This window comes from Syngnathoides biaculeatus, chromosome 10 (assembly GCF_019802595.1).
Source record: "Syngnathoides biaculeatus isolate LvHL_M chromosome 10, ASM1980259v1, whole genome shotgun sequence".
Taxonomy (NCBI): domain Eukaryota; kingdom Metazoa; phylum Chordata; class Actinopteri; order Syngnathiformes; family Syngnathidae; genus Syngnathoides; species Syngnathoides biaculeatus.
Window position 1 is genome coordinate 16,980,870 of NC_084649.1, and position 14,972 is coordinate 16,995,841.

At 41.7% G+C, this 14,972-nt stretch overlaps 1 protein-coding gene across 1 annotated transcript in view; it reads right to left on the reverse strand.

Annotated features, from left to right (window-relative positions):
• Positions 1–14,972, reverse strand: part of pparg (peroxisome proliferator-activated receptor gamma) — a 40,406-nt gene that overhangs the window by 10,947 nt on the left and 14,487 nt on the right. The window contains exons 2-5 of the mRNA XM_061831841.1: positions 5,899–6,189; positions 5,396–5,562; positions 3,093–3,231; positions 1,118–1,317 (exon numbers count right to left, since the gene is read on the reverse strand). Of these exons, the coding sequence (XP_061687825.1) occupies positions 1,118–1,317; positions 3,093–3,231; positions 5,396–5,562; positions 5,899–6,189 (797 nt within the window). The remainder of the gene's footprint in view (positions 1–1,117; positions 1,318–3,092; positions 3,232–5,395; positions 5,563–5,898; positions 6,190–14,972) is intronic.

Here is a 14,972-nt window from a genome sequence, read left to right on the forward strand (position 1 = left end):
ACATGTCCAAATGGTCAACGTTTCCGTACTTTTTGCACAACTGGCTGTTTTTCTAACAAGGAGCTGTTTTTGTTTTTTGTTTTTCTACATAATTCCAAGAATGTTTCACTCAGCATGATGATATGACACAAACTTCACTGGAACTTTCCTTTGAGAACATCCTATTTGGAGAGTTGCATATTTTTCGTCTTGGTCACACGTACAGCAGTACGACAAAGAGGACAGTTTAAATACAATTCCAAATGAATCGAGAAATATTTTGGTCCATTCATGGGTCAAACACCTGTTGTGAATTTGCTTTTAAAAAAATAGCAAGATCAACAAAAAGCACAACTGTAAAACATTAAACAGTTGGGCACGCCGATTCAAAAGGTTAAGAGAAGGTACTATAATTTCCGCCCTCCAAGCCGCGACTTTTTTCACACACTTTCAACCCTGCGCTTTAAGCGGTGATGCGGCTAATTTGTGCATTTTTTTCAAACACCCGCAAGGGGGCACATGAGCGGAAAAGGTAAGAGTGAGACCAGTGGAACATATGTGCCGAGGAAGTGACTTTTACCGGTCCGGCTCTGTTAGCGCTGCGCTAACGTGTTACTGCCGTGTCTCAGTGATTTTTACCGGTTTGCTTTTTTTTTTTTAACCGGTCCTGTTAGCGCTGCGCTAGCGTTAAACCCTCTATGTAGCGTCTTTCTTTGTAAATATCTCATGCTTCAATGTGGGTTTCAATGTTGGCGTTATGTATGTACCAAATGGCATTTCCTTGACAAATTTACTGGGTGAGCCTTATAACCAGGTCCGCTCTGTAGGCGGGGAATTACAGTAATAAGCCTCCTTGTTAACATTCTAGTGAATTTTAGGTTACTTTCCCAAACGTTTTGCAAGCAGTTTAAAAAAAAAAAGTTACCCAAAACATGGCCACGGTTCTGGACCAATTTATTATGATAGTAATCAATCTCACTGGGAACATTTGCATTTGGGTCCTATCCTGTGTTCTGTCCTTGACAAAATTTTGTGTTGCGATCCTATCATAGGAGAAGCGCCAAGAGGGTTTTGGACTTCGGTGGTTCCAGTGTAAAAGCATAGTAGCAAACAACGAAACGCTGAAAGTGTTGCTTACTGCATTGTCTCCGGTTTTGCCAGAGAGGATGGCCCTGGCCTTGGCCTTGGTGAGGGGGAAGTACTTGAGATAGGCCTCATACAAATGTTTGGCCAAGGCCCTCAGATCGGCTGCCTCCGGGTGAATGTGCTCAATGTCGGAGGAGAACTCCGCCAGCAGTTTCTCCTTCTCCGCCTGGGGCATCCGGCCAAAACGAATAGCTGGGAAATGACACAACAAAACAGGGGTGGTTGGGACCAAAACACAGGAACATGTTATAAGACACACAGGCTTATATAATAAATTTCATCAAACACAGTTTCCGCACTTCCTGCAAGAAATACTGCTTGCAGAACAGTTCTGATAAAGAGACTGAAGCAAATTTTTGGGATAGTTTTTGTGGTGCATTTTCCCAAGTTAATGTTGATGTTACATGTTACGTTCATTATGTGAGATGTGAATGTGTGCTGTGATTGTTTGGCAGCCAGTCAACGATGTACTCAGTTTCTCTCACATAAACTCAGCTCAGATCTGCTCCAAAACACCCAAATGAAGAATAGAAAATTAATGGATGGAAGTTGAAAATCTGTTCTTTATGCATATTTAGGATGATAATAAAATGACATTCATCATCCCTACATTCTAGTATGAGCAGTTGCGTGTGAGTGGGAGGTGAAAGGTCACCTTAAACAATTTTTTTTCATTTTTTTTTGCGAACCAAACAACTGGGCAATGGGCCCACTACGGTGACAAAGCAAAACAGTGGAGGTCTATGCACCCTGCATGTAAATTATTGATCGCATTAAAAAAAAAAAAAAAAAAACACACACACATCATACGAAGTACGACATGAAGTACAGTGTTATATAGTAAATGATGGTTGCATGTCAGAATTTATCTTTCAAATACAAGAACATGAGAAAATGTCGCTAACTGGAGTTGTGATTGTAAATAAAGTAACATGGATAGCTAGCATTGTTGACGTAATTTGGATTTGGATTCCCAGGCTCAGCTAACTGGAATAGAAGCTAACTGGAGAATCAATGCTAAGTAAGGCTCTTGCAAACTAAACTGAGGTTGGAGTTGAGTACAATCCAAGCTAAGTAAGGACTCAAAACTGGAATAGAAGCTAAAGGGAGTTGCAGTCAACTGCTGTCAAAGCTAAGGTAGAACCTGGGGTTGTCGTCAACTTGCATCAAAGGTGAGAATATACTAGCTAACGGGAGTAGAAGCTAGAGTTATCGTCAACTAGAATCCAAATATAGGTGAGGGGCTCGCTAACTGGAAGAGAAGCTCATGGGAGTTGTGTTTACTTTGACTCAAACTTAAGTACCTCAAGCTAATGAGAATAATAACTAACTAACTGGCACAGTCTGAATAACTAATCAAATTTAAGGTAATGGTCAAAGGTCACAAGAATAGAAATTTAATCAAAGTTATGTTAAGTCCTAGCTGACTGGGAAAAAAAAGCTAACAGGAGTTGAAGTCAACTTTAATTGACAGGGGGTAAAGCTAACTAGATTTGTCTTTAATCATCTTTAAGTAAGGGTAGCTAGCTGAAATAGAGGTGAACTAAAAATGTAGTTAACTGAAATGAAAGCAAAGTAAGGTCAATGCTAATTGGAATTGAAGCTAACTTACGTTATATTTGAGTTAAGTCAAAGCTAAATAAGGAACAAGAAAAACAAATGGAATCAAAGCAAATTTAAGTCACGTTTATCTTAAAACTACCCTAGGTAAGGTCCCAGATGATGGGACACTAGTGTTCTAGTAGAGGTAACTCAACGCTAAGTCAGGAATAAAAGTTAACTGAAGGGCACGCTCACTGGAGTTGTTGTTCAACTCGAATCTACCTAAAATAAGGCTCTAGTGGACTGGAATAGACCCGAATTGGATTTGTATACACGTGGTTGTTCTTGGATGCCCTACGTAGTAACACCATTGACAGTGTGAGCTTGTCATTATGTTTTAATCATTCATTATTATGCCATCTTACCATTATGTGACATGCCGACGTTGAGGCACTTCTGAAAGCGACAGTACTGACATTTGTTGCGGGACTTCTTGTGAATGCGACAGTGAAGGTCACAGTGATCGTATACCAGCTTTAACCGGATGGTGCGCCTGAAAAAACCCTGCAAGAAAGAAAATCATTTATTCATCTATCCATTCATCCATTTTCAACATCGCTTATCCTGGTTAGGATCACGGGGCGCTGGAGCCTATCCCAGCTGACTTTGGGCCAAAGGCGGACTAAACCCTGAACTGATCCCCAGTCAGTCGCAGGGCACAACAATCATTTCATGAATGTGAAATAAAATGTCTTATATCTTATCTGAGGGGTAGGAATTGATTTGCCACTACTTTAGGAAGTATATAACTGACATTAAAGAATGACATTACCGGCTATGCCCCCCTATTTTAAGACACCCATCATATTACTTTTTTGGTGAAACTCACTGCATTTAAGGATCCTCATTCATCCACGTAGCTTTTCCCTTTTTTAAAGAAAATAATGCATTATTTAAAGGCGGAGGAAGTTAAAGGGGGTCAAGACTCCGCCTTAATAAAGAATGTTTTCTCTTTTAAAACAATTAAAGTGTTTGCCTCCTTGGCTGACCTCCGCATCTGGTGAGTCCCCTCCTCACTCCCCGGAGACTTAAGAACAATGACTGTTCCTTACACTCTGCCTCAGAAAGCTACCAACAATACGTGGATCCGAACATTGGACATAAAAAATGTACTGTGCAAGAAAAATGACTGAGGTGTGCAGGGCTACCTGTATAACTGGAAAAGAAACAGAAACTTTGTCTCATGGATCAGAAAATGCAGACAATCCCTCACAAATCAAAATGTTTCACCTAACAATGATCGACGAGGGCAAAGAAACACCATCAAGTTTAGGAATTAAAATACTGTCAGTTCCTGAAGTCACCTTTGTGTATTATGTAGCTAGACTAGTTCAGCATGCAGTAAAAGTGACTTGCATGTTCCGCAAAACTAAAATAAAATAGTTTCTATACATCCATCCATCCAGTTTCTTTGCCGCTTATTCTCACGAGGGTCGCGATGAGTGCTGGAGCCTATCCCAGCTGTCAACGGGCAGGAGGCGGGGTACTGAACAGGTTGCCAGCCAATCGCAGGGCACATCGAGACAAATAGCCGCACTCACACTCACACCTAGGGGCAATTTAGAGTGTTCAATTAATGCATGTTTTTTGGGATGTGGGAGGAAAACGGGGTGCCCGGAGAAAACCGGGGAGAACATACAAACTCCACACAGGCGGAGCTAGGATCAAACCCGGGTCTTCAGAACTGTGAGGCCAACGCATTGCCAGCGGATCCCCGATGCCGCTGGTTTCAATATATACTGCACATTATTAATATAAATGTATAAAAGCAATAAAATTTAGACAGAACCAACATTTAAAAAAGGAAATTCATTCAAAAGAAAATTAATCCGTGATTGAAAATGATTTAGTCGAGGTAACAATTGAGCCTTCAAAGTCAAAATCTCCACTCTACAGGGGGAAAAGAAAATTTGTGAGAAAAAAAAAAAATGTTGATTCGTCATTTAATCTTTGATGACTGTCGTTGTGTATTTCAGTGCCTCTGATCTGAAGCAACATGGCAAAGCAGTATTTAGCTGTTATGCTGCATAAAAAAAAATGCAATTAGGTGCCAACAGAAGTGAAGGCTGCCCAAAGTGTCAATACTTTTAAGTCAAGGTTAGAAAGTATCCTTTTTTTTTCATGCATATGAATTAGCACTTTACAGCATTTCCATTTTTAAATGATATTTCTTGCACTGGGGGCGGCACGGTTAATCAGCTGGTAAAGTGTTGGCCTCACAGTTCTGAGGACCCGGTTTCAATGCCAGCCTTGTGTGGAGTTTGCAGGTTCCCCTCGTGCCTACGAGGGTTTTCTCCGGGCCCTCCAGTTTACTCCCATATCCCAAAAAAAATGCAACATTAAGTGAACACTCTAAATTGCCCCTAAGTGTGATTGTGAGTGCGACTGTTTGTCAAGATGTGCCCTGTGATTGGCTGGCAACCAGTTCAGGGTGTACCCTGCCTCCTACCCGTTGACAGCTGGGATAGGCTCACGCACTCCCCACGACCCTCGTGAGGATAAGCGGCTAAGAAACTGGATGGATGGATGGATGGATGGATATCTTGCACTACATTTTTCAAGCTTTTTTTTTTTGTATTTTCTGTACTTTGATCTTTTAATCATAAAACTCGCTGAGCTATCTAAATAAATGTGCCTTGCCTTGAAAATGACCAATAGAGTAACCTACCTTACATCCCTCACAAGCGTGGACCCCGTAGTGAAATCCGGAGGCTTTATCTCCACACACGCGACACTCAATGTTGAGCACGGCTGTTGAGGCGTCGTCCAGGAGCTTGGAGAACGCCGGACTCTCAGTGTGTTGTGGAGGCGACTCTGGCTCCAATTTGATGGAATCTATCAGCGGAAGGGTGAGATTATTACGCTTCAACTTAGTCTCAATAAACAGGTGACTCAATGCAGTTTAGATATCAATTTTAATCTGGTTATCCTGGTCAGTGTTCGAGGTGATATGGAGTCTGTCCCTGCAGAGCCTTCTCAAAAGAAGCGCGGTACCCCCTAGACTGGTCGTCAGAGTATGTACTAAATGTTTTTTTTTTTTCTTCAAAACAAATGGCTTAAAGATGATTTGATTTTGAAAAAAAATGCATTGCAAGAATAAGAAAGGTGGACTGGAAGACAAATGACTGGATTTCGGACGCTCTCAGTTTACAGAAAGCAGGAATAACTTACTGTGCATGTCCGTGTGAGTCCTGTAGCTGTGCATACTGGTGTAGTCCAGGTTGGTGAGGTGGTCCTCGCCCTGCAGCGGACTGGGGTCATAGGTCACGCCGACAGAAGACATGGAGGATAAGAGCGAGGGTGACAGGGAGGAAGACGAGGATGAGATGGAGGTGTAGTCCAATGTGGTCAGGTGCTTGGCATCCAACGAGTGGGAGCTCTCGTCCAGTTCGGGCAGATCGGCGGCGCTCAGACTGAAGCCCACGGGCCAGGCAAGGAGCTGCTGGGTGTCCACCATATCTGCTGCAGAGAGAGAGAAACGGGATCGTTGACGTGTTAGCTGATACAACATTTCTGTGTTTATCCCATATGTCCTTGCTTCAAAGAAAAACAGCAAGAAAAAAACATGTCAAACAGAAAAACGGATGAATGTGGGGAGAAGTGGCAGCTTGTGGCGAGATAAGAAAATAAGGGGGAAGCGTCCCCTGGGAGCTGCAGACGCACTCACATGCACGTTGCGCTAACGACGCAGGTTTCATTTCATGAAAACAAGAATGCTCATACATACAATTACAATTTCATTACAAGATCAAACCACCCTGTTGTCGTCAGGTTGGTCTCTACAGTCTTCCTCTTATCTGGTCAATAGAGAGCTAGATTAGGACACGGTCGGAACAAGACGAACCCTTCTCGTAACATGTTCGTCTTCACCCTGTTGATGTTTGGGTGGCTCGCTGAGCAATTGCCCAAGCAAAGCACACACAAACAGCAGCGGGCGCGTGTACGTGCGGCTGTCTGGTTTGTGATCGTGACCCGTGAAATAAGTCACCCATTTTGTTTATTTTACTATCTGTCGCTCTGGTTACGCCTGCCTGAAAGAACAGCACTCAATTTAAAGGCAGTGGGCACTGGAAGAAAAAGTTGCGATTTTTTTTTTTTTTTTCATAAAGATATGGACGACTTTAGAAGAAATGTGGAATACTATTTGAACAGAGAGGCAGAGAATCAAACCCGAGCGAAAGCAAAATGAATGAAGTCCAGCAAACTGAATCCTGTTGAGAAAAAGTCTTTTCAAAAAGTTTGCCAAATGTACTTATAGAAATACTAATGTCACGAAAAGCTCACTTGCCCAGCTTTGGAAACCCCAATCCATTCAAATTCATTGCTAGAATGTGCTGATTAAAAGATTCAGCCAATAGTTAACAAATATTTATCATGAATTAATTAAACTTGAAACATCTTCAGGTGGAACATAAACAAACGGAGAGGCAGCCTAGCCTGAGGCTCAGAGCTAAAAGTAACTAACAATAGTACAGGTGACAAGATTCAGATCTGGAATTATAAACATGTTGAAGGGAAATTCCAGTGGTTTGGATTAACAATGTATCCAATAGGTCATGTCATATGTACTGTATCTTGACAATTTAATGTTAATCCTCTGTCATTTAATGGTGTTTTGAGAAGATTTTTTTATCGACAATTCCAAATTTTCAGGGGCAACACCATTTTGGAGAGTCAAATGACCTACGTGTGCGGATCTGATGTATTACGTGGCGGAATAGCCGGGAGCTCGCTCTCGCTCGCGGAGCGCCGCCAGAGTTCGCTTGCGGCTGGTACTCGTTCGCGGCCCGCCACCGGAGCTCCCTTGTGGCCGGTCGCCGGAGCTCACGAGCTAGCTGGCGGCCCTGCCACCGGCGCTCGCTCATCAGACTCCACGTCATTCCCGTCCGAAGAACCATCCGAAAATTCAACATTATTTACAGCCACAGGTTCAAATCTGGATGGATGTATTCCTCCGTCTTCCCACTCAACAGATACTTCTATTTCTTCATCAGATGAGGATAAACCCAAGAAATCAGCGCTGCCCATAATTGTGTCCCATGTAATCGAGCCTTTGGTGCGCCACGTAATACGTCCCATCCGCGCACGTAGGTCATGTGATTCACCGAAATGGCGCCGCCCGTGAAAATTTGGAATTTTCAATAAAAATCTTAAAAACACCATTAAATGAGAGTGGATTAACATTACATTTTCAAGATACAGTACATATTACATGACCTATTGGATACATTTTTAATCCAAGCCATGGGAATTTCCCTTTGAAACTTTTATGCTCGAGTGTTTCAAATGGAGGGGAAAACTAAGGTTCTCTATTTTTAATACCGTAAATCACAGTTGTCAAACTCAACCTGTACCTGGGGGCCAAAACCGGCCCACCACAACTTTCCAAATCTTAATCCATTTACTACCACATAGCGTGGTATTGCAATATTTACTGATAACAATGCCCACTATGAGTTCTAATTTTGTGAAAAATTTAGGAACAATTCTCACAATAAGGATAATTGTGGAAAAAAACATTTAATTGAAATCAACAATGATGAGAATCCGTACACGACTTAATCTATTGTAGTTGATGAGGAATGAAGAAATAAGAATGTGACAAACTTCCGATAAACACGGCTACAAATGCCTGAATGGACCCCTGTATACAATGAATGAGTTGACTGGTATAACAACTAAAATAAGACAACGGCGGTAGTAGGGCTATAAAAATGGATCATACAGCTCTGGTCCTGGAAAAAAAACATCCGCCTCTGGCAATTACCTTATTGTTTCCTTTTTTACACTTTGGAATGCAGCAACAAGGTTGGGTTTACTCAGAATTCACATCACCCTGACATTGTTGCAGCTTGGCGTTTGCGTACCACCACCTCGGACGCTACTACTAGGACAAAATGCAGACTATTTATAGTTGACGAAATCTGGATATTTTTACGTTTGTAGGCCGGCAGCCAGACCAGGACTGAAAATAGAACCGCCTGAAGTTTTGCGAACGGTGCGTGTTTGGATAGAAGGAGCTTTGAGCTCAGGAAGAAGCAAGAGAAGTTGCACTGTGGCTTTAGAAGGCTATTAATCACGTTGCAATCAAAACAAACTTTTTTTTGTTTTTTTTAAACGTGTCAGTGACAGCACGGAGAGGCGAATGAATGAAACGTGCATGCATTTGTGAGGTGCATGAGCAAACACGCCGTCGAGAAGCATAAAAGATGAAACATGATTTGCGTGTTTTTGTCGTTTCTGCGTGTGCGTCGGAGCACGTGCGTGACTCCTGAGCTTGAGTGTGTCGCGCCACGACTTGGCTTGCCACATGTCAGAACTAGTGCACCTGGAGGTGTGTAGGAGGACTTTGTCTCAGTCATTACAACACACACAAAAAAAAGCCCAACAGTCAACTGCCACAACTTCAGGGACAAGGTGAATTCATTCTGTGACCGAGCTCATCGCTCATTTCACTCATATGTCAAATCAGTTTTTCACACTGAAAAGAAGAGCCGTTAATCCCTTCCAGCTCTTGAAAACAACAAACATTTTTCTTACTTGTTTCTAATAAAGGTGGCACAGCGAGCGGGTGATTAGCACATCTGCCTCGGAGTTCTGAGGACCAGCGTTTAAATCGCTGTATTTTGCATGTTCTCCCCGTGTGCCTACCTGGGTTTCTCCGGGTATTCCGGTTTCCTCCCACATCCCACATACCCCAAAAACAAGTGCACCAAGTTGTTTGAAGACTCTGAATTGCCCATAAAGTGTGAATGTGAACCCTGCGATTGGCCTGTGACGAGTTCTGGGAGTTCTTGCCAAAAGATAGCTGGGAAAGGCTCAAGCGTGCCTGCGACCCTAGTGAGGATAAGCAGTACAGAAAATGGATGGATGCATTTTATTAAAAACATAAAAGATAGAGAAATAAAGTTGCCTTTTAACGTCTAATTCCTGTACATAATTTTTGCATACATGTGCTAGAAGCAGGCTGGAGTCCATGTTTGTGTTTTTTTTTTGTTTACATTTGTATGTTCATTTTTGCCGTTTGATAAATGGCTAAAAGTGCATCAACAGCTGTGAGCACAGTGACTTTTTTTCATGTTAGCTGCAGCTGCTAATAAATGGCAACTTACAGAGGTGGTGCAGGAAAGACAGCGGCGTTAACAACAGCCTACATGCCCTGAGAAGTTAACCGATGTTTTTTTTATAGAAATTTGTTTGATTGTTAGATGACAGGATCAGGTAAAAACTCCAAAACTACTTTCTAAAAAACAGATGACCCAAGTCATTTTTGTTCTTTGTTATTTGTGTACATTTTAGGCCAAATCCATTTCGATATTGAAGAATAAACTTGTTACTATCACATGCATCCATTTTCTTAGCTGCTTATTCTCACAAGGGTCGCGGGAGTGCTGGAGCCTATCTCAGCTGTCAACGGGCAGAAGGCAGGGTACACCTCAAACTGGTTGCCAGCCAATCGCAGGGCACACAGAAGCACGCAACCACACTATGGGCAATTTAGTGTGTTGCATGTTTTGGGGGTGTGGGAGGAAACCAGAGCGCCTGGAGAAAACCCACGCAGGCACCGGGAGAACATGCAAAACTCCACACAGGCTGGGTTGGGTTCGAACCCTGGACCCCAGGGCTGTGAGGCTAACACTTTAAAGCTACCCCACTGTGCCGCCGCTATCACATCCATTTCATGTGAATTCTCAAAAATGGAATTGGGACAAATGAACCGATCTTGGTTGTTTGAGACGATTCACCTCCAATCCAGAAGGAAAAACCAATTAACTGATTTTGAAACTTTGGAGGATCTGGCAAAGAAGAGACTATTCCCATTACATTTTTTTTTTAGAGGTGGATCTATCAACTCATCCATCGAGAAATCCCAACAAGCTGCAATTGTGCCCCTGATTTGTGCGCATTTTAGGTCAAAATCAAATTTACAAAAATAAACCTGTCACTACCATTTTAAAAGTGTAACAACTTTTTTAAGCCATGTGACATTAGGCACAAAAACCTGGTGTTCATTTCTCAGTTGGCAGGATTACACAAAAATTACAATTGTTCCATGTTGATGGAATTTTGCTCACTACTACTCTACCATGGAGCCAATGGGGTCTAATTTTGACTGGTCTAATTTTTTTTGCAGTTAGTAAATTTCCCCCCTGGGTGTGCTTCTGGGTGTGAACAGTCACCTGCGTCCAACGTGCAAGCCATGCATCAAGAAATGGCGTAAACACTTCCCACACACACACGCATTCACATACATTCAAAAGAGACAATGAAAACATGTATGGGAGAAGTCAACACTAAAGCCAAATGTGTATTATGCAAGAGAGGAAAAAACAATGGCGAACCGGTCAAGCAGCATTCAACGCTGCCCTTATCGCCTCACCTTCAATAATAAAAATGCTTGGCTCCATTAGAAAGAGAAGGGTGCAACAGACAATCAAATGAATTCCTTTGCACAATTTGCTTTCCTACACCCTATTGCTTATAAGTATTAAATAACATTACATCACAAAAGTATTCATCAGTAAACATTGCCCATTGTTTTACCTCTTTAACCAACGAGGTCTACTTCTTATCTTACAAACTGTGTGAAACAGTACTTGCCCCCTTCCTGATTTCATCACATTTTTTTTACACGTGTATAGCACTTAAATGTTCTGGATCTTTAAAGATTCCGGATTTTACCAAAGCTACTTTTACTAGTACTTTGCTCTTTGGTGCCTCACTAAACATGTGAAATAGGTTAAAATCATCCACACATTCCTGAATTCCAGATGGGCTTTTTTTTTATGTCAAGAGCCCTGAAATCAGGTAATTTAAATTTCTCGAGCTTATCAACACTTCCAATCCAAAGGCAGCGCTGCAAACATAACAAATGTGGGCTTCTGGGTGGGTCATCACCATGGAAGTAACCAATCAGAAAGGGTGCAGTCTTTTCTAAATATGGACAAAGTGGCTACGAAACTGGGTCAAACAGAAGTCAGGCATGACAAAACCAAGGTGTCTTTTTAATATGAAATTTACACATATCTATATATTTCTTTGTTCAGAGGGTCACTCTATAGAGGTCAATCAATCCATCCAATACATGAGCTGCTTATGCTCATAACGGTAGCACTCTAACAAGCCAAAATATGGGACAATTTTAACATCTCTCAAAAAGAACCAAAGTAAATACATTTTTTTTTAAATGATAACTTCTGGGTCTATGTGAAAAAAATATATTGTACCACCTAAATTATGAGTTAACTGACCAACCACAGCTGAGTCACGAGATAACCAAAATAGTACACAAAAAAAAAAGAAAAAAAAAAGACAAAGAACCTTATGGTGGTAACGGTGTAACATTCTGATGGCAGCGTGATGTTCTGGGGCTGCTTCGCTATTTCAAGTCCTGGACGACTTTCAACGATTAACAAAACAGGAACAATGAATTGTGATGTCTACCAAATCTTGCCGGCAATTATTGGCTGGCCATCAGTTCATGTCCTCAAGTTCAAACACTCTCATGTACAAGGACCTGAAAAATACCAGTAAGTCCACCTTTTTTGATATGTAGTTGGGTTGTGTTTGGTAAACATGAAAATGAGTGTGATGTATCTGAAACATTCAAGTGCCATAAATCAGGAAGGGGGCAAATACTTTTTCCACAGTCTTGCATTGCTATGAAAATGTGCGTGCGTGTGAGGGGAAAGTGTAGCAAGATATACCACTTCCTAAAAAAAAAAAAAAAACGTCATTTAACACCACATGGTTTGCAGTGACAGTGACTAAGGGGCTCCTGCGTGGACTGTCTGCGTCAGTAGTCGCCTTTGAAACGACTCAGCGTTCTAATTTTTGCGTGGTCAGTACGACATGACACAAGTGTCCAATGTTGAAACAGGAAAAAAAAAAAAAAAAAACATGATCTGTTGAAGTCCACTCGCCAGCTACTTTATTAGGTTCTGAATCCAAGTCAGCTTTGTGGCTTTCTGTCTTCTGAAGTGGTCTCAAAGTTGTAACAGATGCTGGTGTTGAAACCCTTACACACCTAATTATCTTTATGTAATTTGGTCATGTGGCCCAAGTCTTTCTTAAATGTGAAGTTGGCATTTTATTTTCTTACTGCATATATTTATGGGCTATAAAATAACAGTTATGATGTTCTCTACTTTTAATACCGTAAGTTACAGTTGCCAAACTCAACTTGTGCCTATGTGCCGCTGAAAAGCAAATCATGAAATAGGAAAGCTGCAAATTGTCTTAATTGATAAAGTTGAAATATTGCAAGCATTATTGTTACCAATCCCAGTATTACATTAAATTGTATTATGTTTGAACACCAAAAATTATTTTACTGTCTTCTGATTTCAAAATTCATCATCTATTTCTTTTAGAGTCAAATCTGCATTCTGAAGGAAAGGTTACGCTATGGTTAGGCTATGATGTGGTTTGGAACAAAAATGTATTTGACACCCCTCTTAAAAGTTATTCCTGTATAGTTCTAAAGGTAACCTACTCACAATTCCTCACGTTCTCTGCAAAGATGCTTTCTTTTCACTTGTTCCTCTATTAAATATTGCCGGTAGAAAACAATATGGGACAAATTCTTTCGTAACAATTGGTCAGAAGTAACTAACCTATGCGAAATGTGGGTTAAATGACATGAGGTCCCGGGTTCGATCCCGGACCTGCCTGTGTGGAGTTTGCATGTTCTCCCTGTGCCTGCGTGGGTTTTCTCCAGGCACTCTGATTTCCTCTCACATCCCAAAAACATGCAAAATTAACTGGAGACTCTAAATTGCCCCTAGGTGTGATTGTGAGTGTGGCTGCTTGTCTCTATGTGCCCTGCAATTGGCTGGGAACCAGTTCAGGGTGTACCCCGTCTCCTGCCCATTGACAGCTGGGATAGGCTCCAACACTCCCATGACCCTCATGAGATGAGGATAAGCGTAGGTAGGTAGGTAGGTAGGTAGGTAGGTAGGTAGGTAGGTAGGTAGGTAGGTAGGTAGGTAGGTAGGTAGGTAGGTAGGTAGGTAGGTAGGTAGGTAGGTAGGTAGGTGGTAGGTAGGTAGGTAGTAGGTAGGTAGGTAGTAGGTAGGTAGGTAGGTAGGTAGGTAGGTAGGTAGGTAGGTAGGTAGGTAGGTAGGTTAGGTAGGTAGGTAGGTAGGTAGGTTAGGTAGGTAGGTAGGTTAGGTAGGTAGGTAGTAGATAGATAGATAGATAGATAGGTAGGTAGGTAGTAGGTAGGTAGGTAGGTTAGGTAGGTAGGTAGGTAGGTAGATAGATAGATAGCTAGATAGATAGATAGATAGATAGATAGATAGATATAGATAGATAGATAGATAGATATAGATAGATAGATAGATAGATAGATAGATAGATAGATAGATAGACAGACAGACAGACAGACAGACAGACACAGATAGATATACACAGTACATATATAGTAACAATATAAGGCAATTTAGGGCAGATTTACCAAAGGGAGTCCACCCTCCCCCATCCACTCCTCTTTAATAAAACATCGGTGTGACAAAAAAACAGCGAGAGGTCTTGCCGGTCTTGTACCCAATTGCTCAGTGGGTACGGAGTTCACTGCAACAGTTCTCAAAAGCTTGGCATGACGTGTGGTTTGGAAACCACCCACAAGCTTGGCGGGGAGTGAAACTGCGTCGCGACAGTCTGATTTCTATATGATTCTGATTTTCGTCATGTTCCGAAAAGCATGGAAAGTGGAACACAACAGGGTCAAGTGGAGGTCGGACTCAGGGGAAAGACACTCCTGTGCAAATCTGGTATAGGTTTGGGGCTGGGATACACCCTGGACTGGTCACCAGTTGAGCCCACTACACAAATGTAGTTAATTTAAAAAAAAAAAAAAAAAAAAAAAACTACGCGTTTCCATGGACGAGTTCTTCAGAATGTGGGAGGAAGTACCCAGAGAAAACGCACACAAGTTTGGGGATAATTTGCAAACGCCACACAGGAAAGCTGAAGCTGAGATTCAAACCTGTAACCTCTCCACTGCGATACAAACTTGTTAACCCCGACCCACTGTACTTAATAATTCATTCTGACTTAACACTCCTGTAGTTCCACGGGTCAATGTGCCCTGCTGAACGTTTAATCATCAACATTAAAAATAAAGTTGTGCCTCGAGACACGAGTTTGATTTGTTCCATGACCACATTCGTAATTCAAATCACTCACATCTCAAATAATCTGTACCCACTGAAAGGAATGAGAATGCCTTTAATGCGTTCAAA